This window comes from Lithobates pipiens, unplaced genomic scaffold, assembly GCF_037356315.1.
Source record: "Lithobates pipiens isolate NorthernLeopardFrog02 unplaced genomic scaffold, aLitPip1_a1.2 Scaffold_18, whole genome shotgun sequence".
Classification (NCBI taxonomy): Eukaryota; Metazoa; Chordata; class Amphibia; order Anura; family Ranidae; genus Lithobates; species Lithobates pipiens.
Genome location: NW_027507758.1, coordinates 224,776,535 through 224,804,437, shown reverse-complemented (window position 1 = coordinate 224,804,437; position 27,903 = coordinate 224,776,535). Strand labels below are relative to the sequence as shown.

At 44.5% G+C, this 27,903-nt stretch overlaps 1 protein-coding gene across 4 annotated transcripts in view; it reads right to left on the bottom strand.

Moving 5' to 3' along the window:
* Window positions 1-7,557: 7,557 nt before the first annotated feature.
* Window positions 7,558-27,903, bottom strand: part of CUNH6orf118 (chromosome unknown C6orf118 homolog) — a 203,507-nt gene continuing 183,161 nt past the window's right edge. For 3 of the 4 annotated variants that reach the window (XM_077486634.1, XM_077486635.1, XM_077486637.1), the window contains 2 exons: window positions 16,503-16,564; window positions 7,558-9,810 (listed from right to left, as the gene is read on the bottom strand). In XM_077486634.1, coding sequence (XP_077342760.1) covers window positions 9,762-9,810; window positions 16,503-16,564 — 111 coding nt within the window. In that variant the 3' untranslated portion in view covers window positions 7,558-9,761. Of the gene's footprint in view, window positions 9,811-9,835; window positions 10,315-16,502; window positions 16,565-27,903 lie in introns of those variants that run through there. The other variant, XM_077486636.1, reaches the window with a different exon arrangement.

Here is a 27,903-nt window from a genome sequence, read left to right as displayed (position 1 = left end):
GAACAGGGTCTAATACCCAACTGATGGAATTCATTGAGCTAATTAATCAATATGATTTAAATCTATATTTCACAGTATCTTCTGACCCTAATGAGATTTTGTTTCTAGGGTTGCGTATCCACAAAAATTCAGATGGTTCCCTGGAAACAGATCTGTATCGGAAATCGACAGCAGGTAGCACTTTGTTACATGCTTCCAGTGCCCATCCCAAATCCCTTGTACGGAGCATCCCGTATGCACAATACTTACGGCTTCACCGTAACTGCACACGGGATGAGGATTTTCTTGCTCAAGCAGGCGCCCTTCGGCAACGTCTATTGGCCAGGGGCTATTCTCCAACGAATTTACGGAAAGCCTTCAATCGGGCGATGGATCGGACAAGGGTATCCCTTTTATATCCCGATCCAAAAGGTCCCAAACCGGAAACAACTACAATTATTACACAATATTCAGCTCATCACAGCTCCCTAAGAGCCATACTTACAAAACATTGGCACCTGCTCACAAAGCATCATGTACTTACGCAATACGTTTGGAAAACACCAGAGGTGGTATACCGAAAGGCTAGATCACTTAGAGACCAATTAACCAGTAGCTATTATCGGACTGAATCTACCCATCGATACACCCAAAGGGGTACTTTCCCCTGTGGCCAATGCTCCATATGCCCTTGGATGTATTCGGGTTCCAGGGCTATGCTCCCAAATGGAGAAACATTTCTACCACAGTTTTCAGCCAATTGTGGAACCACGGGCATAGTATATTTAATGCTTTGCCACTGTGGTTCCTATTACATTGGCAAAACTATTCGTGAATTTAGGCAAAGAGTGGGAGACCATATATACTATTCGACCAATGGAAAACTCACTACCATTGGTAGACACATAGAGCTATACCATCACTTTGAACCAGAAGCAGTTAAATTCCTAGCACTTGAGGTAGTTCCTGCTGATATTAGAGGTGGCAATAGAGACAAAATCTTACTACAGAAAGAAGCATTATGGATAGAAAAATTAAATGCTCTTGTACCTCCAGGCTTAAACGAAACCAACTCTTTTAAGCCCTTTCTATAACTTCGAATAATGGGTTGTGGTCCTCACCTTAAATATGGAAGCTGTATTTTGTTTATTTCTTATAATCCTCTTGTGATTTTGTCCATGACATGTATTTGTACTGCCTGATTGCCACTTGCTCTTTATCCTTCCTTTGTTTCTTTCCTTCCATTCCCCTTCCCCGTTCCCTCCCTTTTTCCCCCCCTAATTTTCATCCCCCCCCTTCTCCCCTTATCCAGCTGGGGTTGATAGGACCCTTTGTTTCTTTTTTTTAATTTATCCTTTGTAATTACAAAAGTTGTACCAGTGACAATGTTTTATTGTTATTATTCACTTATAATGTTCATTACATAATAAAATGGTGTCAGAGATGTATTTGTATATTTTTTATAATGGTGGATTTTTTGTAAGGTGACAGTGTGACTTTCGTTATCCTTCTGATCCGATACTTGTATCCCAAGATTAGCTGAGGCCGCTCGGGGTGGAGGGAATGCTTTTCTTTCCCGGCGATTGGTGTGTCTTGGAGGGGGGTGCAATTGGCCTTTGTTGTCCTCCCTTTGCAAACAGCCCGATGGATATATACACCATTGGTGCTGTAGGCGCAGGCGTGCGGATGGTGGTTCCGCGCGTGCGCCGTTTCTCCCCGCTGCCCTGACTGAGACGCGGACACTCCCTGTGCGCGGCCATGTTTTGGGTATTCTGGTTGGGAGGTGCGCATGCGCCGGGCCTTCTCGATGCGCGCGCACTGTACAAGCCACTGACCCCGCTGACATCATTCGCCGGCGACACGGCGCAGAAGTCATTGCGGGGTTGAGGGGTATAAGATGGCGGTCTCACGCCATCCCAATAAGGCTGACTGGATCCATGGGACTAGCAGGACTGCCATACGATTGGTGAGTTAGGAAGGGGGTGACCGTTTGGTAAACTTACCTTGATTAGGTGCACCATGCCTAGCACTTACCTTGATATTAACCTTTTGCTTTATAATCTCTCTAGCTATCCCCACTCACTAACTGATTGCTATTTGGAGTCTGATTCACTCCTTATACACTGAGGCTGCGTACACACGGGCGGACTGTTCGCCCAACTTTGTTTGTCAAACAGTTTCGGCAAACAGTCCGCTCAAAATTAGCATGGACGGACATGGCCACACACTGCACTTTTTGAGCGGACTGTTTCAGCGAACTGTTTGCCAAACAGTTCGCTCAACTTTTAAAATGAACGGACTCGCCCACGTAAGGCGGAGGCAAATCCGCCCATTTCGAGCGAGTGTACAGGTAGGCGGGGCCCGCGAAGGAGACGTCGCGGGCTCCGCCGCCTGGAATGGACTTAAAGGGGAACCCCAACGCCGAAAAAAATCAGCGTGGGGGTTCCCCCAAAGTCCACAACAGACCCTTGTCCGAGCACGCTACCCGGCCGGCCAGGAAAGGGGGGCGAGCGAGCGCGCCCCCCCTCCTGAGCTGTACCAGGCCGCGTGCCCTCAACATAGGGGGTGCCTTGGGGAAGGGGGGGCCGCGCGGCCCCCCCACCCCAAAGCACCTTGTCCCCATGTTGATGAGGACAAGGGCCTCTTCCCGACAACCCTGGCCGTTGGTTGTCGGGGTCTGCGGGCGGGGGGCTTATCGGAATCCGGGAGCCCCCTTTAAGAAGGGGGCCCCCGGATACCGGCCCCCCACCCTATGTGAATGAGTATGGGGTACAATGTACCCCTACCCATTCACCTGTGAAATAAAGTACAAAAAAAAACACAACACAGAGAAAAAATATTTTATTGCACAGCTCCGGGGGTCTTCCGTCTTCGGGGGTCTTCTCGCCGGACTCCTCCGCTATCTTCGTGTAGCTCTTTTACTAGCGGAGGAGCCCGGCTTTCTTCCTCCCCGCCGCCGGCCTCTTCTCCCGACTTCGGGGGTCTTGTCCCCCTCTTCGGTTCTTCTGCCGGGCCACCGCGCCTTCTTGTAGCTCTTTTACAGGCGGTGGCCCGGTCTTCTGTCGCCGCTGCCTTCCGTTCTTCTGTCGCCGCCTTCGGTTCTTCTGCCGGGCCACCGCGCCTTCTTGTAGCTCTTTTACAGGCGGTGGCCCGGTCTTCTGTCGCCGCTGTCGCTGTCGCCGCCTTCCGTTCTTCTTCTTCTTCTTGTTCTTCTTCTTCTTCCCCAGGAGATGTTGACACGTCGCTCTCTCCGGCCGGAATGCCAGAGCCGCGCTGTGCGGTCACTTATATAGTGACAATGGGGCGGTGTCACATGGTATATGTCACATGGGTTGGTCACATGGGTTGATGTCACATGGGGACTATGACATCGTAAGGGGGCGGGGTCACCATGTGACCAACCCATGTGACATATACCATGTGACACCGCCCCATTGTCACTATATAAGTGACCGCACAGCGCGGCTCTGGCATTCCGGCCGGAGAGAGCGACGTGTCAACATCTCCTGGGGAAGAAGAAGAAGAACAAGAAGAAGAAGAAGAAGAAGAACGGAAGGCGGCGACGGCGACGGCGACAGCGACAGCGGCGACAGAAGACCGGGCCACCGCCTGTAAAAGAGCTACAAGAAGGCGCGGTGGCCCGGCAGAAGAACCGAAGGCGGCGACAGAAGAACGGAAGGCAGCGGCGACAGAAGACCGGGCCACCGCCTGTAAAAGAGCTACAAGAAGGCGCGGTGGCCCGGCAGAAGAACCGAAGAGGGGGACAAGACCCCCGAAGTCGGGAGAAGAGGCCGGCGGCGGGGAGGAAGAAAGCCGGGCTCCTCCGCTAGTAAAAGAGCTACACGAAGATAGCGGAGGAGTCCGGCGAGAAGACCCCCGAAGACGGAAGACCCCCGGAGCTGTGCAATAAAATATTTTTTCTCTGTGTTGTGTTTTTTTTTGTACTTTATTTCACAGGTGAATGGGTAGGGGTACATTGTACCCCATACTCATTCACATAGGGTGGGGGGCCGGTATCCGGGGGCCCCCTTCTTAAAGGGGGCTCCCGGATTCCGATAAGCCCCCCGCCCGCAGACCCCGACAACCAACGGCCAGGGTTGTCGGGAAGAGGCCCTTGTCCTCATCAACATGGGGACAAGGTGCTTTGGGGTGGGGGGGCCGCGTGGCCCCCCCTTCCCCAAGGCACCCCCCCCATGTTGAGGGCACGCGGCCTGGTACGGCTCAGGAGGGGGGGCGCGCTCGCTCGCCCCCCTTTCCTGGCCGGCCGGGTAGCGTGCTCGGACAAGGGTCTGTTGTGGACTTGGGGGGGACCCCCACGCCGATTTTTTTTCGGCGTTGGGGTTCCCCTTTAAGCCCATTCCAGGCGGCGGAGCCCGCGACGTCTCCGTTGCGGGCCCCGCCTACCTTCACACGCGCTCGAAATGAGCACACTTTCCTCCGAGCGGGAACAGTTTGCTCATTTCGAAAGTAGCCTACACACGGGCGGACTGTTCGCTCAAACACAGTTTCAGCGGACAGTTTTTCGGAATTTCCGAAAGACTTTGTCCGTCAAACTGTCCGCTAAAACTGTCCGCTGAAAGCCCACACACGAGCGGACTGTCCGCCCAAACACTGTTCAGCGGACAAGGTTGGGCGAACAGTCCGCCCGTGTGTACGCGGCCTAATACGCCCTGTGTGGCTTATATAGACCTGTGAATGTGTGCAGCTGCATAAACCCGGGATCCATTGTCCTATCCAAACAATTGAATGTACTGGTAACTATCCCTGATTGATTATCCTGCTCTATCTGACCTTTGGTTGATCCTTTTGGACCTTATATGAGATCATATCTTTCGGCTTTCACTTTTAGGCAGTAGTATCTTTTCTTCACAATGAATTCTAGACTTTTATCACAGCAATGTGATTATATGCAGGTGTTGGGCATGTATAGCCTCACTTTTTATCTCCTTTTCGGGTTGGACGTCACTTCCCCTCCCCCCCTTTCACATTTCATTTTATCGGCCATCCTAGTGGCCAATTGCTTTTACAGGTAGCGGGTTAGGACTCCCCACCCCACCCAACAGCTCCCCTCCAGGCTCTCCCATGTGATCGGGGAGCAGATCCGACGGTAGCAGCATGTTACCATAGAGCTGGTCATGGACTGGATGCTCTATGATCCTGGGAGGCCAGAAGCAGTGTCATGACATCACTTCCAGCTCCGGGAGATGTAAACACTGCCATTTTTTCCCCTGGAAAGCAGAGATCGATTTTTTTTATTGTTTTTTATCTCATGCTTTTCAGGGTAGAGGAGATATCATGGGTATTATTGCAATTTTAAAGTGTGGCATTTTAGGTATTTACTTGGCATACCATCTTCCTTTATATCTTACCAAAACAATTGGTTTATATATTGTGTTTTTTTGCATTAAAATTCATTAAAGTGTATTTTTTTTTAAATTGCATTTGAAAAAAATTCTGCACAAATACCGTGACATAAAAAATTGCAATGACCAGCATTTTATTATCTAGGACCTCTGCTAAAAAAATAAATATAACTTCCCACCCTTATTAAGGGAAATTAGTACAACGTTGAATGAATGGAGTAAATCCTCACATTCCTGGTTTGGGAGAAGTAATATTTTGAAAATGAACATAGTCCCCAAGTTTCTTTATCTGTTTCAGGCGCTACAAATCCGGATTCCACTGGCCTTTTTCAGTAAAATTCTAACAATTTTTACAAAGTTTATATGGGCAAGTAAGCGCCCTAGGATTAATAGGAAGCTACTAACAATGCCTAAAGAAGCGGGTGGAATCGCAGCACCGGATTTATACAAATACTACCAGGCTACTCAGCTTGGTAGAATTGTGGATTGGTGCCGACATAGAGACAGTAAAAGGTGGGTCGCTATGGAACAACAAGTAAGCCCCATTCCTTTAGATAGAGCCATGTGGTGCGGTATGGCTATACCTCCTTTATTAAGAGTTCATCCTTTAATAGGACCCACGCTCCAGATGGGAGCTAAAGCCGTACGTATCCCCACAATCTCAACAGCAAAATCTCCCTTATTTCCCATTCTATGGAACCCACATTTTCTGCCCGGTCTGGAACCAGGAATATTTAGAAATTTAAGAGAGAGGGGATGTTTTCAGGCATCACACTTCTTGAAGTTTAAAAAATGGCTATCAATAGAAATGTTAATGCAATCAGGAGGACAATATGAATTACCTCTATGGCAGGCGTTACAGGTTAAACATTTCTTGGACACTTTGGGATCGTCTGAGGATTTTGATCGACCACTTACTAGGTTTGAAGAGTATTGTGAGAAGAAGGAGCCCCTCTCTCATATTATTTCTAAAATATATGCTTTATTAGTCTCTCCTTTGGAGGATATTGATATAATGAGTTTGGATAAATGGGAAAGAGATCTTGGACAAACCTTTACCCCGGCCCAACGTCAGAAAATAATACATTTGACTTTTAAATCATCTAGATGTGTCAAGATACAGGAATTAAATTATAAAGTACTAATGCGTTGGTATTATACTCCATCACGAATGCATACTTTCTTCTTAGAGTTATCGGATAGGTGTTGGAGGTGCGGTAAGGAGAGAGGCACTATTGTCCATATTTTTTGGCATTGCCCAGTGATTAGACAGTTTTGGGAAGAGGTTCAGAAAATTTCTCAATTGTTTACTGAATATCATCAGCCTTTTTTCTACTACAATGTACACATATCCCATTAGAGAGATACAAGAATTCAATGCTATGTCATTTGGTGAATGCAGCTAAAAGCTGCATCACCATTTGTTGGAAGGAAACGGGGGCTCCGCGAATTTCGCAATGGTTAAACAAAGTAAGAAAAATTGGGATCATGGAGAGTCTGATCCCTATGCCTCCCGAGGAAAGGGAAGCTATAGTGCAAGTCTGGGCCCCATGGGAAATATTTTTACAGTCAGAAGAGGGGAAGAGGTTGATTGGAGAGGAAACTGAAGATTAGATTATCTGGTCGAGTGATGTAAACCTTACCTTTTGGAGGGGTGATGTCGGATTCCTCCCCTTTTCTCCCTCTTCCCTATCCTCTTTCTGTTTCTCCCCTCCCTCCCCCTTTTTTTTTTCTTCCAAGGTAGAAGGAAGGGAACCGTTATGGGGAATTGATATTGTATTGATATGGTACGGATATTGTTTTGTTTATAAAAATGGCAAGAATATATGATGTTGGTTTATTATTGATGTTGTTTAATGGATTATGTGGTTATCAGAAAGTGTTTCTTATATATAATTATCATTAATAACCTTTCTGTTATTTACCTTGTTCTGTATTTGTGCAAAGAAATAAAGAATTCAAAATAAATAAATATATATATATATATATATATATATATATATATATATATATATATATATATATAAAATGTTGGGGTTCTGAGCAATTAAGTAGCAAAAAAAATATTTTTACATGTAGGGAAGAAATGCAAAAATTGGCTCGGTAGGAAAGTGGCTAAACATTCTCCTCCAAAGCTCCCTCCAGGTTAAGCATTGCCACCATTAAATACCAATAACATCACATGAAAAGATACAAAAAAGGGACAACAGTGGAGTCAATTCCCTCGAGACATTTATTCTACAACCAACTTCTCACATATACATAGAAATGCAGAGAGACCAGATTCCAATATGGCGTAATGGGTAATTCTGGTCCCACCATGCCTCTGATGTCACTGTTGCATTTTGTCAGACTTCTTCAAAGGGTACATTTCTGCATCATATGCAGTAATGTATCCTTTGTATTCTGCATTTATGTTTAAGTGCTGTGACAGCATGAAACATGTCAACTTTTCCAGTCCCAAAGTGTCTGTGTATCTGTAAGTATCAACTTATATTACATTAAATAAAGATGAAGATTCGTGGAGTGCAGCTCTCCGAATTGTTTACTCTACATGCACCTGACCCCGCCCCCTCTAACGTAAGGGGAAAGCCAGTCTTCCCCAGTGATATACGGGTGACCCCACCCCCTCTGATGTACACAGCGTTACTTCAGAGGGGGCAGGGTCAGGTGATGGGTGGCCCCGCCCTCCTCAGATAAGAAGTGTCAGGCTGCCGGGATTCCTGCAGTGTCTCCGCTGGAGACAGAGGATGGATGCGTTGCGCTGGAGGCAGAGAACACCCATCGCTGGATCAGATCAGCCATCACTGGACCCAGAGAGATGATCTTCCGTCGCTGGATAGCAAGAGTGGATTACCACCCCTGGAATCTTTTTTTTATTTTTAATAAAGGACTTTTGCAACGGTGTGTCTTTTTTAACTATTTTTTACACTTTCTTTGTGAAATGGTAGGGGTACTTTTGTATCCCCTTACCATTTCAAACAGGGGGGCTGGGATCTGGGGTCCCCTTGTTAAAAGGGGCTTCCAGATCCTGATAAGCCCCCCGCCTGCAGACCCCCACAACCACCGGCCAGGGTTGAGGGGATGAGGCCCTTGTCCTCATCAACATGGGGACAAGGTGCTTTGGGGGGGACCCCAAAGCATCCTCCCAATGTTGAGGGCATGTGGTCTGGTACGGTTCAGGAGGGGGGTGCTCTCTCGTCCCCCCCCTCTTTTCCTGTGGCCTGCCAGGTTGCGTGCTCGGATAAAGGGTCTGGTATGGATTTTTAGGGGGAACCCCACGTCATTTTATGTTTTAATTATTTTTTAGACTTGAAGGGCCTGGTAATTGAATTTGGGGGAACCCCACGCTTTTTTTTTTTTTTATCAATGACTTTCAATGACTGTTCTCTGTATTAGGGGGAGCCGACAATTCATTATAGCCGCAAGTGATTTTAAATGACTTTTTTTTCCTGCAGAAATTACACTTTGTGCAGGGCCACTCTAAGCATGGGAAACATGCGCCCCTTCACGGGCATACTATACACACCCCCCAGGTACGAAATTTAAAGGAATATTACACTTTTATTCTTTCACTTTAAGCATTATTAAAATCACTGCTCCTGAAAAAACGTCCCTTATTAAAACTTTTTTTGCATTGATACATGTACCTGCCAGGTTGCGTGCTCGGATAAAGGGTCTGGTATGGATTTTTAGGGGGAACCCCACGTCATTTTATTTTTTAATTATTTTTTAGACTTGAAGGGCCTGGTAATTGAATTTGGGGGAACCCCACGCTTTTTTTTTTTTATCAATGACTTTCAATGACTGTTCTCTGTATTAGGGGGAGCCGACAATTCATTATAGCCGCAAGTGATTTTAAATGACTTTTTTTTCCTGCAGAAATTACACTTTGTGCAGGTCCACTCTAAGCATGGGAAACATGCGCCCCTTCACGGGCATACTATACACACCCCCCAGGTACGAAATTTAAAGGAATATTACACTTTTATTCTTTCACTTTAAGCATTATTAAAATCACTGCTCCTGAAAAAACTTCCCTTATTAAAACTTTTTTTTGCATTGATACATGTCCCCTGGGGCAGGACCCAGGTCCCCAGACACTTTTTATGACAATAACTTGCATATAAGCCTTTAAAATTAGCACTTTAGATTACTCCCATAGACTTTTACAGGGTGTTCCGGCTTTTTGAATTTGCCGCGAACACCCCAAATTCGACTCAAATTTAAAGCTCATCCCTAATCCTGAATAATACTGAGCAGTTTAATCTATTGTACATTTTGCAAACTTAATCAAATGCCAACAAATATTCAGATGTCAGTAATATTTCTTCAGATTATTCCATTCGATTTATTTTATTTATCCAAATAAATGGCTTCCACAACCTATTCAACTGTATTTAAAGACTGGCCACAAATTCACATATCTCCAAATTTTAAGAACGGTTCCACCAGGCGTTTCATTTCTCTGAAAAGAAAAAGGAATATGTATGGTTTGGATTAATATAATATATCATATATCTAGAATGCATGTCTGAAAACAATAGGTGGATGGTCACACATAAAAGGTCATAAAATGTCTTGGTAATAGATAACTTATTGTAAACATAATGGAATTTTTGAAAACAAAATTTTTAGCCGATATATAATATAATATATCTAAGGTACCTCCCAGTGTCCATGTCCTCATTTGTTTGAAGAAACCCAGTATGCCAAAAGGCCATGTCCCTTTGATTGGGAAACATCAACCACAGATGTCATGACTAAGCCAACACCTGCCCTCTCCCCACATCTCTTGCTACACATAAAAATTAGACTACAAAAAAACTAAATAAAATAAATCTTAACAAGATACCTATTAATAGCAGCTAAAGTCCTAAAACCACGATATTGGAAATCTACCTGCATTCCGTCAAAGAATGGATTAAAACAATTCAAGAGCTTTACAACGTGGAGGAATTAGTAGCAACAGCTAATGGATAAATAGAGAAATTAGTTATTTTCAGAAATTCACCAGACTTTGCTCAGGTTACAACTTAGGGAAACAGTCAATTAGATATGGCTGGACCCTTATTGAAATCATAATTTATGAGTTTACACTAAAATAGTTTATTGTTATCTATATTTTTTATATTCAGACCTTTCCTTTTTATAATTTTTCTTCTTTTTTTTATTTACTTCTATATCTTAAAGGGGTTGTAAAGGTAAATGTTTTTTCACCTTAATGCATCCTATGCTCTTTTAAAAACAGTGCTGGGATAGGCTATTTATTGCAGCTCCATTTAAAAATGGTGGTCAGTGTCAATGGCTCATGTAGGTCCTTTTTTCCTGACACTTGCAATTAAACTGCCAGCTGTCTGTGATAGCCAGCATCCAATGACTTCCGCTTTTGGGCTTCTGATGCTTCTACAGATCACTCAATTGCAGAGGTTGTAGAAGTACATCTACACTTTGTGTAGTGTATACATCAGGAGTAGGGATGAGCTTCGTGTTCGAGTCGAACATATGTTCGACTCGAACATCGGCTGTTCGCCCATTCGGCGAATTCCGAATGTTATGGGCCGGTCGCGCCAAATTCGTGTGGCGCTCACGGCCCACAATGCACTGCGATGACGCAGTGCATTGCTGGCTCATGATTGGCCAAGCATGCACTGTGACCCCGCATGCTTGGCCAATCACAGCGCCGGCAGCGAGGAGAGCCATGATTGGCCACAGGCAGGATGCCTGTGGCCAATCATAGCTCAGGCTGTGTAGTACACGCCCCACACTATATAAGGCTGCCAGCGCGGTGGCCTTGTGTAGTGTGTTGGCGTCTGAAGCAGTTAGTGGGTGTTCTGTGTACCTTCAACACAGTATACACCGATTGTTATCGGCAGATTTTTCGTTCTTGCTCTTCTGTAGTGGTTGTTGTCTACGTGCCCTGACCGCAGTATACACCGCTATATCCACTTATATAGCAAACTATCTTGCTCGTTTTAAATAGAGCTTGCAGTCAGCGGTAGGAGCTTGTGTGTGCTGTCTGCGTGCTCTGAACCCAGTACACACCGCTATATCCACCTATATAGCAAACTATCTTGCTCGTTTTAAATAGAGCTTGCAGTCAGCGGTAGGACCTTTTGCGTGCTGTCTGCGTGCTCTGAACCCAGTACACACCGCTATATCCACCTATATAGCAAACTATCTTGCTCGTTTTAAATAGAGCTTGCAGTCAGCGGTAGGAGCTTGTGCGTGCTGTCTGCGTGCTCTGAACCCAGTATACACCGCTATATCCACCTACATAGCTCTTCTCTATTTGAGCCATCTGCCATCTGCAGGAGTTATTAGAAGTTGTGTGTGCCTCCAGCACAATATACACTACCCAATTGCTGTTTTTCCCAACTCCCTTCAGGCCATTACCATGTCTGGAAGGCCAGCAAGGAGAGGCAGACGGACGCGAGCCGATAAAAGAGGGCAAGCAGGCTCTGTGTCTAGAGACAACAGTGCTGGTCGTGGACGCAGTGCATTGTCATCATCAGCACGTGGCCATGGGACACGCTTGTCCTTCTTTTCGGCAGCTGGACATGTTGAGCCGCAACATGCCAACGACTTGGTAGAGTGGATGACCAAACCCTCTTCATCCTCCTCATCCTCTCTCACCCAGTCTCAGGGTACTAGCAAAGCAGCTGCCAATGCATCGTCTTCCCTCCTCTCAATGTCATCATCAGTGACTCCTTCCCTAGACCCACCACGTCCTCCTGAGGAGTCTCCTGAACTCTTTGAGCACAGTGTTGGGTACATGCTCCAGGAGGATGCCCAGTGTTTTGTAGGCTCTGATGATGATACTCAGCTAGAGGAAGGCAGTAGCGTGAATGCAGAGAGAGGGGATGCTCAAGAAGGACAGCAATCTGGCAGTCATGTTCCACAAGCTGCAGCATACTGCCAGGGTTGCTCCAGCGATGAAGAGGGAGGGGATGATGAAGGCACTGACTCCACGTGGGTGCCTGGTAGGAGAGAGGAGGAGGAGGAGGAGGCACATGTCCAACGAGGCAGGATGCCCTCCGGGGGCCAGCTTAGGGGCAGCACACCGACTGAATCACACCGCAGAGCTCCGCCTGTGCAGGGCGCTGCCTCTGCGCGTTATTCTAAAAGTTCTTTGGTGTGGGCCTTTTTTGAGACGAGTGCATCAGATCGCACCGCTGCTATTTGCAACATATGTCTCAAGCGTATCTCGCATGGCCAAAACATCAGCCGCTTGGGCACCACATGCTTGACCAGACATATGTTGACCTGCCATGCAGCTCGTTGGCAAGCGTACCTCAAAGACCCACACCAAAGAACAAAGTGGACCTCTCCTTGCTCCTCATCAGCTGGGATCTCCAACCCAGAAGTTCACTCCCAGCCATCCACATGCCCAGCGGTTGAATGCTAACTTGGCAAAATTGCTAGCACTTCAACTGCTGTTGGTAGACTCGGCCCCCTTCCGTGAGTTTGTACAATGTGCGGTTCCTCAGTGGCAGGTCCCCAAACTCCACGTTTTCTCACGGAAGGCGATTCCGGCTCTCTACCGGCATGTGGAAGGCAATGTCCTTGCCTCGCTGGACAGGGCGGTCAGCGGTAAGGTGCATATTACCGCTGACTCATGGTCCAGCAGGCATGGACAGGGACGTTACCTGTCTTTCACGGCCCATTGGGTCACTCTTCTGGCAGCTGGGAAGGATGCAGGACAAGGTGCAGTAGTGTTGGAGGTTGTTCCGCCACCACGCCTCCAAAATGCTGCTATTGGTTGTGACACACCTCTCTCCTCCACCCCCTCTTCTTCTTCTTCCTCCATGGCCTCTTCCAGTGCTCTGTCCTCAGAACCAGCGGTGCTCCATAGGCGTTCCAGGGGCTACGCAAGTACGCAGGCAAAACGATGCCATGCCGTGCTTGGGCTGGTTTGTTTGGGGGACAGGAGCCACACTGGGGCGGATGTTTTGTCAGCTCTGCAGGGGCAGGCCGAGAGGTGGTTGACGCCACGCCAGCTTAAGCCAGGAATGGTGGTTTGCGACAATGGCACCAACCTCCTCTCCGCCCTCCGACATGGACAACTGACCCATGTGACCTGTGTAGCTCACGTCCTTAACCTGGTGGTGCAGCGGTTCTTGGGCAGGTACCCGGGCTTAGAGGATGTCCTGAAGCAGGCCAGGAAAGTCTGTGTGCATTTCCGCCGATGATTTAATGCCTGTGCTCGGCTGGCTGAGCTCCAAAAGGAGTTGAACCTGCCCAAGAACCGCCTTATATGTGACGTGCCCACCAGGTGGAACTCAACGTTGGCCATGCTGCAGCGGCTGCACACACAGCAGAGGGCCATCAATGAGTACCTGTGCGACTACGGCACCAGGACAGGGTCAGGGGAGCTCGGTTTTTTCTCACCACGCCAGTGGTGCATGATCAGGGATGCATGCACTGTCCTGTCACCATTTGAGGAGGCCACAAGGATGGTGAGCAGTGACAGTGCATGCATCAGTGACACTGTACCTCTTGTCCACCTCTTGGAGCATACGCTGCGTGGAATAATGGACAGGGCACTTGAGGCAGAACAGAGGCAGGAAGAGGAGGACTTCCTTGCCTCTCAAGGCCCCCTTTATTCAGACAGTGTTCCTGCTGTGCCACCCATCACACAGGAAGAGGATGAGGAGGAGGAAGAGGAGGAGGAGGATGATTGTGTCAGCATGGAGGTGGAGGCTGGCACTCAGCATCAGCAGCAGCAGCAGTCTTGTAGGGATGATTTACAGTCCCAAGAAACCCGTGGACTTGTACGTGGCTGGGAGGAGGTAGCTGCGGATCATGTTGTCCTTAGTGACCCAGAGGACTCCGGACCGAATGCCTCAGCTAACCTACGCTGCATGGCCTCCCTGATCCTGCAAAGCCTGCGGAAGGATCCTCGTATTCTTCGGATCAAGGAGAGGGACCATTACTGGCTGGCCACTCTCCTTGATCCACGGTACAAGGGTAAGGTTGCCGACCTTATCTTGCCATCGCAGAGGGAGCAGAGGATGAGACATCTCCGGGAGGCCTTGCAGAAAGGTCTGTGCAACGCGTTCCCAGAGACTGGGAGGTTACAAACTCCTGGTCCTGGACAACGTGTTGCTGAGGCATCGGTCAGAAGGAGCGGTGGAGAAGGTGGCTGATGCTTTCAGACAATTTTTTAGTCCGCAGCCCCAAGGTTCCAGCAACCATCGCCAGCGTCTGATTTACATGGTGCAGGAATACCTAGGGGCAAGGTCAGACTTGGACACCTTTCCCACCGAAAATCCTCTGGCTTACTGGGTCTTGAGGATGGATCACTGGCCAGAGCATGCACAGTATGCAATTGAGCTACTGGCCTGTCCTGCATCCAGCGTTCTTTCGGATCGCACCTTCAGTGCTGCTGGTGGCTTTGTTACCGATCACAGGATGCGCCTGTCCACCGAATTAGTTGATCGACTGACCTTCATCAAGATGAATCAGTCTTGGATCACCCACAGCTACCAAGCACCTGAAGCTGATGTAACCGAATATTTTTTTTTGAAATATCACATCCCTTCAAGACTGCCTATGCTGATGCTGAGTGACTGTCCTGTTATGTTGATTGTCTATCCTCTTCCTCCTCCGCTGATATGTTGGAAGAACATTTCTGGTTCTGGGTGATGCCATTAGCCCAATTTTTCTGCCCCTGTTTAACAGGGGCGTTTAATTACAATTTTTTATGCAATGCTTTGCAGCAGGGCTAATTCCTGCACTAAAACTAGAGTATATGGGAGAGGTTGCAGTGTCGTGGCACCAGCACCAGTGCCTAAGGCTCAATTTTTCTGCCCCTGTTTAACAGGGGCATTTAATTACATCCCTAATCCCTAATCAGGAGTGTAGTGAAGTCACTTCTGAATATGGAGGTTGGGACAGAGCTTTTTAGGCTCTGTCCAGCATCATCCTGCAGCAATAGATCGACTTAGTGATCTATTGCAGGCTGATTGCAATTCATTTGAATTTTTAGCAATGACAACTTGTGAGAGAGATAATTTGTGCCCTCATCAATCAACCTAATCTTATCTTTTAATACATTTACCATTTATGCAAACTGTTTTTCCCCCTGCATGCTTTGAAATGTACAGTAGCATTAAAATGGGTATAAAAGCTCTCCTAAAGTAAAATGCATACATAATTTTGAGCTTTTCCATTTCACTATTGAAAACAAGTCACGCTGAGGTTATGTAACTTTAATCCGCAGACTTTGCAGATTACAGTTTGGGGCACAAGTAAATATTGCATTGGGAAAAATTAGAGAAAATGCATTTTCCTATTTTTTTTCATTTTGCATTTCTGAAAAAATAAGAATAAAAAACATATTGCATAAATCCAAATTTGCCATAAAAAGCTATATCTGTACCAAAAAAATTAGAGACTCAAGGGGATTTAAGGGGACAAAGGTCAGAGGGACTAAAATATTTAAGAATACACTAGTTGCTATTTCAACAGCTTTTTATGGTTTGGGGATGGTTTTCCTGATGAACAGGTATGCTCTAGTATGGTAGAAATTTTCATCAACCAAAGCTAAAGTTAATGCTTTAGAGTTGTGGACCACCAAAGTTTCATCACTCTTGCATTGCATGATTATATTTCTAATATTTTGTTTGGCTTAAAGAAGTACAGGGCAAAAATGTGACATGATATAGGTAGGGACAAGTTCCACAATGTTATTAAACATAGAAAGGTATTTTTTCTCATAAAAAAGATTAATAAACCAAGCAAGCTTTTAGCATATGATCCATTAAGGGTCAGTTATGAGTAGTGTAAGCAAAGTAAGTCTAGAGCAGGGTTGAAGATGTGATAGGTTTGAAAAGAGCATGCAGTTCTCATGGGCAGATGGAGTGTTTGATACATTTGGGTTGTTCTATTACCTTTTATAAGCTTGAGGGTATAATATGCTGCCAGTACCTATCACCTTTGCTGTAAAGTGCAGGTAAGTAGATAGAGAAAAGTAGCATCAGACAGGTCAAACTATATCTAGGATGGAGAGAAAAAATAATGGGAGGTAGGCTACAGAAATTCAGATCACGGAAGCCTAAAAAACACTTTAGTGTGAAAAGGCTCCTATTGATTCTATTTTCACTGGCAGCATAAATAACCACAAATCTAAATTTCACATTTCAATGAAATACTCACTCCTGTTTCTGCAAATTAAGTTTCTGTTTCATCAGCAATCTTTTTATTTCAGAATCCATGTCCTGGGATGAATTATACAAACAAAATTATTACTATTACTACTATATACCTTTTTTTACTTAATACCTGTGCCACTTCATTCAAATACTGTCTCCATAAATAACATTGCTTTTATAATTAGCTATTAATTGCTAAATAAAAGTGAACCTTAGGTTCATTAGTGTGTCGGCACTTCCCCACTATGCTCCAATACAATTTAAACGTGTGCGCATGTACTTGCTACTAAGGCTCAGGTACGGAACTGAGAAATGGGGAGAACTTAGCTGGGGGAGTGGAGGAGTCATAAAACACTGCAAATTTTGCACGGGATCAAGTGGCTACCGGCACGACCAGTAATTCAAAGTTACTTATATGTACCACACACTGCCTAAACTATGGCATTATTATTAGTCATTATCTGCCTGTTGTGTCTTTCAGTTGTCCATCCCTCTGTCAGTTACCATCACAGACTGCCAGTTCATGTCCTTCAGTTTCTAGATATCCATCACAATCTGTTACTGCCTCCCAATCTGTGTCAGCCAGTCACCTCAGTTTCTTTACAATACAGCATTCATAAATCTCTATGGGGGCAACATGTGATGAAACAACAAGCATAACAATGTAAACACAAAACAAAAACAAAATTAGCATGATCTAACCAAGATTACATATCTAAAAACATTCAAGATCTCACTCCAGCACATTACACTTCTAGTCATACGCCTTTCCACCCCACACTCCTGAAGTGAGGGAATGGTTTAAATAGCCCTCCAGTCAACTATTTCACCATGCTTCTATTCCTCTCCCCATAAAAACTCAAATTTTAGCACCCAATAAGCACATACTTGTTTGCTTTTGCCTACTGCCTGTTGTCCCTCACTAAAAGTATTATCTTCCATCATGTCAATGCTGACTTTTGGTAACCACAAGGTGTTTTCTGCAGAATGATCTGTCTTCTATTTGGGTCTACAGTCTTTCCACTGACATAGTTATGCTTTCTATGTTTTCAGCCACCTTATTGCTGGTGATCCCCCTCTTATATAGTAGATGAGGTTGAAAAAAGACACAACCTATGTGTGTGATTATAGGTCAGTATTACATTGTATATCCCTGTATGTTGCGATTGTTCAGGTGCTTATCTAATAGTTTTTTAAACTAATGATGCCCCCCCCGCTGACACCAGCACCTGTGGAAGGGAATTCCACATCCTTGCCGCTCTTACAGTAAAGAACCCTCTACGTAGTTTAAGGTTAAACCTCTTTTCTTCCAATTTTATTGAGTGGCCACGTGTCTTATTAAACTCCCTTATGCAAAAAAGTTTTATCCTTATTGTGGGGTCACCAGTATGATATTTGTAAATTTAAATCATATGCCCTCTCAAGCATCTCTTCTCCAGAGAGAATAACTTTAGTGCTTGCAACCTTTCTTCATAACTAATATCCTCCAGACCCCTTATTAGCTTTGTTACCCTTCTTTATGCTCGCTCCATTTCCAGTACATCCTTCATGACTAAGCCTATTTTTGACAGTTGGTGTTTACAAGTTAAAATCCATATTTTTTGCTAGAAAATTACTTAGAACCCCCAAACATTATATATATTTTTTAGCAGAGAATTTAGAGAATAAAATGGAGATTGTTGCAATATTTTATGTCACACGGTATTCGTGCAATTTGTTGCGAAACAGTACAGTTAGCCCAATTTTTTTGCATAATGTGAAAGATGATGTTACGCTGAATAAATGGATACCAAACATGTCACGCTTTATAACTGCCTGCACTCATGGAATGACGACAAACTACGGTACCTAAAAATCTCCATAGGCGACACATTCAATTTTTTTTTTTTTATGGTTACCAGGTTAGAGTTACAGAGGAGGTCTAGTGCTAGAATTATTGCTCTCACTCTGGCGATCGCAGCGATACCTCACATGTGTGATTTGAACACAGTTTACATATGCGGGCGCGACACCCGTATGCGTTTTCTTTGCTGCACGAGGTTGTGGCGATGGGGCGCTTTAAATTTTTTTTATTTTTTTATTATTTTATTTATTTTAAAATAGTTTTAAAACAATAAATAAAAATTCTGATCATTTTTATTGCTAAAACAAGGAATGTAAATATCCCTTGCAACAGTAATAGGTGGTGACAGGTACTCTTTATGGAGGGATCGGGGGTCTAAAAGACCCCAAATTCCTCCTTTGCACTTCAAAGTATTCAGATTGCCATTTTTGGAGATTCTGAATACTATATATTTTTTTTAAACTGGCGCAATTGGCAGCCGAGTAAATGGGAAGTGACGTCATGTCCGTGTTTACAATTAGGAGACTGGAATGAAACCGCTTACGGCTTCATTCCAGTCTGTCCCTAGCCGCCAGAAGTGGCGATTTGTTTTTCAGTGCTCCTGATGGAACGGGAGCCCCGGTAAGAGCGGCGGGAGGAGGGGGCCTCTCCTCCCTCTCCTCCGGTATAACAGCCGAGCGGCTTTTAGCAGCATCGGTTGTTATTACTGGAAAGCCGATAGAACAAATTAATGTAAATAACGAATTGAAACAAAACAATGTTTTTTGTTCTGCACATGTCTAATTGTTACCCATACAGGAATTTCTTTGATTGCATGTTATTTTGGTAAATGTGCAAGGTGTGCAGCATGATAGTAATCAGAAATATTTTGAAGACCTAAACCTCCACAGCATTGTGGGAGACAGAGTGGATTTAGAGGTTCCAGGTTTCATTTTACCCCAGATAAAAAATAAAAAAATAATAATTCTGCACTGTAAGCCATAAAAAATGAGATGGAACTGGGTGGGCAAGACTCTAAAAAGATCTAAAAACTTAGGCAATACAGCCATCTTAATTACTTGAATTTAGCCTATCCAGGATAGAGGACCATTGTTATAATAATTCAGTAACTCGTTTTAGTAATGGAGGGAAGTTAGCTGAGTATACAGTGGATATAAAAAGTCTACACACCCCTGTCAAAATGAAACAAAGATAAATAATTTCAAAACTTTTTCCACCTTTAATGTGGCCTATAAACTGTACAACTCAATTGAAAAACAAACTGAAATCTTTTAGAGAGGAAAATAAATAACTATAATGGTTGCATAAGTGTGCACACCCTCTTATACAGTGGTGTGAAAAAGTGTTTGCCCCCTTCCTCATTTCCTGTTCCTTTGCATGTTTGTCACACTTAAGTGTTTCGGAACATCAAACCAATTTAAACAATAGTCAAGGACAACACAAGTAAACACAAAATGCAATTTGTAAATGAAGGTGTTTATTATTAAAGGTGAAAAAAAATCCAAACCATCATGGCCCTGTGTGAAAAAGTGATTGCCCCCTAAACCTAATAACTGGTTGGGCCACCCTTAGCAGCAACAACTGCAACCAAGCGTTTGCGATAACGTGCAATGAGGCTTTTACAGCGTCCTGGAGGAATTTTGGCCCACTCATCTTTGCAGAATTGTCCTAATTCAGTTACATTAGAGGGTTTTCGAGCATGAACGGCCTTTTTAAGGTCATACCACAACATCTCAATAGGATTCAGGTCAGGACTTTGGCTAGGCCACTCCAAAGTCTTCATTTTGTTTTTCTTCAGCCATTCGGTGGTGGACTTGCTGGTGTGTTTAGGATCATTGTCCTGCTGCAGAACCCAAGTTCGTTTCAGCTTGAGTACACGAACAGATGGTCGGACATTCTCCTTCAGGATCTCTTGGTAGACAGCAGAATTCATAGTTCCTTTTATCACGGCAAGTCTTCCAGGTCCTGAAGCAGCAAAACAGCCCCAGACCATCACACTACCACCACCATATTTTACTGTTGGTATAATGTTCTTTTTATGAAATGCAGTGTTCCTTCTACGCCAGATATACTTGGACACACACCTTCCAAAGAGTTCCACTTTTGTCTCATCGGTCCACAGAATGTTGTCCCAAAAGTCTTGGGGATCATCAAGATGTGTTGTGGAGAAATTGAGACGAGCTTTGATGTTCTTTTTGCTCAGCAGTGGTTTTCTCCTTGGAACTCTGCCATGCAGGCCATTTTTGCCCAGTCTTTTCCTGATGGTGGAGGCATGAACGCTGACCTTAACTGAGGCAAGTGAGGCCTGCAGTTCCTTGGACGTTGTTGTGGGGTCTTTTGTGACCTCTTGGATGAGTCGTCGCTGCGCTCTTGGGGTAATTTTGGGCGGCCGGCCACTCCTGGGAAGGTTCACCACTGTTCCATGTCTTCGCCATTTGTGGATAATGGCTCTCACTGTGGTTCGCTGGATTCCCAAAGCTTTGGAAATGGCTTTATAACCCTTTCCAGACTGATAGATCTCAATTACTTTCTTTCTCAATTGTTCCTGAATTTTTTTGGGTCTCGGCATGATGTGTAGCTTTTAAGGATCTTCTGGTGGACCTTACTGTGTCAAGCAGCTCCTATTTAAGTGATGCCTTGATTGTGAACAGGTGTGGCAATAATCAGGCCTGGGTGTGGCTAGAGAAATTGAACTCAGGTGTGGACAACCACAGTTATAGTATGTTTTAACAAGGGGGGCAATCACTTTTTCACACAGGGCCATGATGGTTTGGATTTTTTTTCACCTTTAATAATAAACACCTTCATTTACAAATTGCATTTTGTGTTTACTTGTGTTGTCCTTGACTATTGTTTAAATTGGTTTGATGTTCCGAAACACTTAAGTGTGACAAACATGCAAAGGAACAGGAAATGAGGAAGGGGGCAAACACTTTTTCACACCACTGTAACTGGGGTTGTAGCTGTGTTCAGAATTTAGCAATCACATTCAAACTGATGTTAAATAGGAGTCAGTACACACCTGCCATCATTTAGAGTGCCTCTGGCCTTTCCTGACTTTTTCTTAGTCGCATCCTACAGCAAAAGCCATGGTCCGCAGAGAGCTTCCAAAGCATCAGAGGGAGCTCATTGTCAAAAGGCATCAGTCAGGAGAAAGGTACAAAAGAATTTCCAAGGCATTAGATATACCATGGAACACAGTGAAGAGAGTCATCATCAAGTGGAGAAAATATGGCACAACAGTGACATTACCAAGAACTGGACGTCCCTCCAAAATTGAGGAAAAGACGAGAAGAAAACTGGTCAGGGAGGCTGCCAATAGGCCTATAGTAACATTAAAAAAGCTGCAGGAATATCTGGCAAGTATTGGCTGTGTGGTACATATAACAACAAACTCCCATATTCTTCATATGTTTGGGCTATGAGGTAGAGTGGCAAGACAGGAGCCTTTTCTTAAGAAAAACATCCAGGCCTGGCAAAATTTTGCAAAAACACATCTGAAGTCTCCCAAAGGCATGTGAGAAAATATGTTATGATCCGATTTCCCCATACGTTGTTAGCCTTATAACTATGATTGTGTCATGGCATTAACATTATTGTTATTCTTTTTGTATTTTTAATAGTGTTGCTGTAAAGGAGATCCGTTCACCCTTGGTGGCAGGGTAGGTCTGTATTTGGGTCCCCTGTTGTGCTCTCTCTGGCGGATGTGCATTCGCCCTGGTGGGTCTTTGTTTATCAGGGTCCCACTTGCGCTGGATGCGCCACAGCAGCGTGGGACTGTGTGCATGTGCATGTGTGCACTTTACCCCAAATCGGGGCCAGCTGCGCACAGTCCTAAAAAATGTGTTTAAACGTGCCCAGCTGTTGGCAGCCTCTGAAGCATAAACCAGATGTTCCTGGGAACATTACTTGAAGTCTGAAAGGAGTGTAATACCACCTGGTCATTACCTTGTAAGCTGTTTCTCTGACAGCCAGTGATTTAGTAGCCTTACGTAAATATGTCAGCATGGTATCCCAGTCCTTGGGGGCAAATTGTTCATCAGAGTGAGATTCCCATTTATTTCTATATAGAGGATCAGCTGAAAATATGAAACTAATGTCATTTTGTAGAGAGTAGAAATGAGGCCCTTGCCTCTAGGGGCATCACGACAAATTTGTTCATAGGACATGGGAGGGAAGGAAGGGGTAATGTTAAAACGTGTTATATAAAAATGCCTTATTTGTATAAAGTGAAAGTGTTCCCGTAGTGGGATTTGTTTCTGTGCATGAAGCTGTTCGAATGTAACGAATGTATCTCCAGACTGAAGATCAGCTAAAGTGATTAGGGAATTGGATTTCCACCATGCGGATCTGTCTGGGTGATTAAATGCAGTAACTTTTTTTTATATCAGTGCCAGAGGATGAGAGAATGTAAAACAATGGAGTTGAGGAGGGAAAGCTTGTGTGTAAAGTTGGAGGGTGACTATAGCATGGACATGAGGCTATAGGGCCTAAAGAATTTGGCCTCAAATTTGATCCAGGGTACTTTCGAGTCTGGGATGTTCCACTGCGCTATCTGGGAAAAGCGTGCCACCAGGAAGTAAAACCAAAAAGTTGGGAAGACCTAGGCCTCCGGTAGTCTGGGATTTATAGAGAATGTGTTTGGCAGAATAAACGCCCAAGATTCTACAAATAAATATATTAATATCTTGTTGTAGCTTGTCAATACAGGATTTAGGAATATTAATAAGGAGAGATCGGAAAAGAAGTAAGAGTTTCGGTAATAGGGTCATTTTGACTGCCATGACTCTTCCCAAGAATGATATTCGGTATGAACTCCAAATTTTAAGTAAGTTCCGCAGTCTGGACAAGCAAGCTGGGTAATTAGCCTCATAAATAGATGAGAAATGTGGTGTGATGTAGATGCTGAGGTAAGGAATTTTGTCAGTCGACCAATGGAATGGAAAAGAACTACGGAGTATCTTACACTGGGCAGAGGGAAGATTAATTGGAAGCACGATGGATTTAGATATGTTCACTGCGAGTCCAGAAATAGAGACACATTTAGTTAGAATGGTACACAAGTTGGGAAGAGACACATGAGGTTGAGTCATAAAGATCATGACGTCATCTGCATACATGTAAAACTTAAAGGGAGAAGATTCAAGGGAAGTCAGATATGTCTGGTTGTTTGATGGCGATCGCAAGGTTTTCCAATGCAAGGGCAAATAGTAAGAGAGACAGAGGATATCCCTGTTGGGTGCCTTTGCCCAGTGTGAAAAAGTCTGAGTTTACCCAGGTAATTTAATACTTGTTTTGGGTTAATATAGGGCCTGTATAGCATATAAGAATTCTTCTTTAAAGCCCATTTGTTGTAGGACAGAAAACAAATAAGGCCAGAGAACACTATCAAAGGCCTTATTGAGGTCAAGACTCAGTAGTAGGGCCTGCTTTTTGTGTAAGTTAGCGTCTTGAAGGATGTTCAGGGCCAGGCAAATGTTGTCTGTGATAAGTCTGTTTGGAATGAAGCCCGATTGATCGGAAGAGGTCAGGGTTTTGAGAATACTGGCCAAACTATCTGCTAGGGCATGACTGAAAATTTTAAGGTCATTATTAATGACAGATATTGGTCTGTAATTTTGTGGGAGAGAATGGTCTTTAAGAGATTTGGTAACAGAGACATATTGGCTAGGGTCAGCTCATTTGGAAAACGTTCTCCATTGAGAATTTTGTTAAACATAGTGGCAGTCAATAATGACAGAAAACCTTCAGGCTTCTGCAAGAAAGCTGAACCTTTCAGCATTATAACGACCCAAAACATACATCTAAATCAACAAAGGCATGGGTTCAGCAGAAGAAGATTTGAGTTTTGGAATGGCCCAGCCAGAGCCCAGACCTGAAACTGATTGAAAATCTGTGGGGTCATCTAAAGAGGGCTGTGCGCAGAAGATGCCCTTGCAATCTGACAGATTTGTAATGTTTTTGCAAAGAAGAGTGGGCAAATATTGCCAAGTCAAGACTGAGTGCTGTAATAAAATCAAAAGGTGCTTCAACAAATTATTAGTCTAAGTGTGCACATTTATGCAACCATATTATTATTATTTTTTTATTTTTACTTTCCTCCACCTAAAAGTTTTCAGTTTGTTATTCAACTGAGTTGTACAGTTAAAGAAACAATCGGACAGTATCCTTTTGTCTCCTAAACATTCTGCTATCGAGGCTTCCTAATACTGCATCCTGTATCCTGAGTTGCTGTGAATCTCCTGGTGTATACCATCCATGGCCATAGGCGAGGAATGTCCGGATTTCTATCAGTGGATCAAAAATCCAATCAAGCGCTGTGTGACCTCTCTGAGTAAGAGGGGCTGGTGGCTTTCTGCTAAGCCTCCATTTTTGATTATGGTAATGGGTGTCACGCCGTCAGACGTATGATCATTTCCAAACACTTTTTTCTTCTATGGGACTTTCTTTGATGGAATCCAGCTTTATATGAACGTTTTGTTTGCACAATTTCATTTTATTCACATGTAATGTCATTTTGCATGTGTCTTTAAACTTTGACAGTTTTTATTGTTTATATACAATTGATTGTCTGCATATTAGTAAATTTTGATATTTGTTTGTATTCGCACTAATGAACTTTTATTTTTTAGCACTGCACTCTTTTTACATATATTATCTGTGCCTGGTGTCTGGTTTATAGTGCACAGCTGCTTATTACATTTTAGTTCCTAGCACGGATATACCCTTTACAACATCAGAAATGTGCTCAATAGGAATGAGGTAACGGCCTTCAGGATATTTAATTTTAGATGAAAGTACAAATGAGGTTGTATGGTGAATATCTATAAGAACATCTCGTTGTTTAGTAGCTGCTGAGGCTGTATATACCTGTGGATAAGAGGAGCTGAAAAACTTAGGAGTAGATTGTTCAGTGAAATGGGTTTCCTGTAGGCAAAGAATGTGGATTTTAGCTGTGGCAAATGAACGGAATGCTTTAGTGCGTTTTTGTGGTATATTAACCAGCCCAAGCAAGTCATATGACATCCTAGACTTTGAGTGGGGATATCTGAATGATGCTTGCAGGCATCATTCAGATATCATCTTTTTCAGCCGGCAATTCTCTGCACCTGAAGAACAATCATAGTTGCACTTCAGCTGCTTAATCGTTCTTATCCTCCCCCTCATTCTCACCCCCCCCTGCTCCTGCCGCCCTACGATGCTTCTATTGGCTTGCCCGCGGGATCAGCAAGCCGGAGAAGGAATCTGCTACTGACGGAAGTTGAGCATAGAAATTTCTGGTGACCAGATCTTCCCCAGTCATCTCTATGACCTTCGGAGGCCAGTGTTTGAAAAATTGCTGCACAAATACCGTGTGACATAAAGAGTTGCAGCAACTGCTATTTTATTCCCTAGAGTCTCTGTTAAAAAAAAAACATATATAATATTTGGGGGTTGTGAGTAATTTTCTAGCAAAAATTTGATTATGATTTTTACATTAGGAGTGCCAGTTTAGGGCTGGTATAGAAATGGTTAAGACCTTGGACACTTAAGGTCAAAATGTTTAAAGGGGCCATATTGGTAATATAAGGAGTTGCATAATAAAAAGTTATGACAGTAGGATCACATACAATTCAGTATAGGGGGTAGGAAAAAGTAAAGGCTGTAAGAAAAGGAAAGGAATTGGCTTTCGTCGAGCAGATATTACTAAGATTTGTAAAATAATAGAGAGCTAATAGCTCACCAGAACAGCATACTGGGGGAGCGACAAGCGGTCCACCAGAGGCAAAAGAGCTACCGTCAGAAGCCCACATAATAATGGGGATCCGAGGGTAGCAAAAACACCACCGAAGGGAACACTGCCAACAATGAAAAGTAATACATAAATAGAAAAGATACCATTGTCCCAAAAAGTTCCATACCCATCAATGTGTCATGAGAAAGGAATGGGGTAAGGTGTATACAAGTAACAAAAAACATCACAGAAAAAATAAAAACGAATAATAGCTTTAGGCTATGTAAAGAAATATATTGAACAACTCGCTTCAGTACGTCAACAAGCAGCATAACGTAATAAATAGGAGTGGAGGGTGCTGTGTCAGTTAGTGAACTTCAGAGAAAAAGATTTTACAAAAATCCTATTTTCTCTTTCGTTCACTGACTGACACCGCTCCATTATTCTTGACCATAGGGACATCCCCAAGCAGTGTCATAACGAGGGCTGGGAAACAGCATGAAAAACTTCACCCACAACTAGATGTGCTCCCTAACAGGGGAGTCACCACCTTATCTTGCCACATCAGAACTTGCGGCTAAAAGTGCAACAGTGCATTATACTCAAAAGTAACTGTATTTTCTTTTAAAAAAACAGAAAAAAATAATTTAACCACTTGCTTACTGGGCACTTAAACCCCCCTCAGTCCCAGACCAATTTTCAGCTTTCAGCGCTGATGCACTTTGAATGACAATTGCGCGGTCATACAACACTGTACCCAAATTAAATTTTTATCATTTTTTTCCCACAAATAGAGCTTTCTTTTGATGGTATTTAGTTACAGCTCGGAGTTTTATTTTTTGCTAAACAAACAAAAAAAGATGCAAAAAAAAAAAAAAATCATGTTTTAATAGTTTGTTATACAATTTTGCAAACGGGTCATTTTTCTCCTTCATTGAAGTGCGCTGATTAGGCGGCACTGATGTGCTGCATTGGTGGGCACTGATAGGCTGCATTGGTGGGCACTGATAGGCTGCACTGGTGGGCACTGATAGGCATAGTTAAGGCGGCACTAATAGGCACAGATAAGGCGGCACCGATCGGCACAGATAAGGCGGCACTGATGGGCAAAGATGGGCACAGATAAGATGGGTGGCACGGATAAGTGGCACGGATGGGTGGCACGGATGGGCACTGATAGGTACCACTGATAGATGGGACTGATGGGCACTGATAGGTGGCACTGATAGGTGGCTCTGATAGGTGGCACTGCTGGGCACTGATGGGCAGCACTGATGGGCGGCACTGCTGGGCACTGATGGGCGGCACTGGGGTGCAGCACCTTTGAGGCAGATTGTGGGCACTGTGGGTGGCACTGTTGGTGGCACTGCTGGATGGCACTGTGGGTGGCATTGTGGGTGGTACTGTGGGTGGCACTGTGGGTGGCGCTGTGGGCACTATGGGCACTGCTGGGTGGCACTGATGGGGGGCACTTACTTTCATTCAGGATGGCACTGCGGTGGGCAGGTGGGCACTGGCAGGGGGCAGGTGGTCAGCTGTATTGCTGGCCGTGATCGGGACTGATGTCCCGATCATGGCCGCCGGTGATCGGATTTTTTTTTCTCTCCTCGCGCTGTCAGCGCGAGGAAGAATAATAGCCGATTACCGGCTCCGTTCTATTACATGATCAGCTGTCATTGGCTGACAGCTGATCACGTGATAAGGGGTCGGGATCGACCCCTTGCACGGATCGGTGATCAGGCGAGTCTCATGGACTCGCCGATCACAGAGTGCGCCGCGCGCGCCCCTCAGGGGGCGCGCAGGCCGCTCGTAACCGGGACGACGTCAATAGACGTAGTCCCGGAAAAG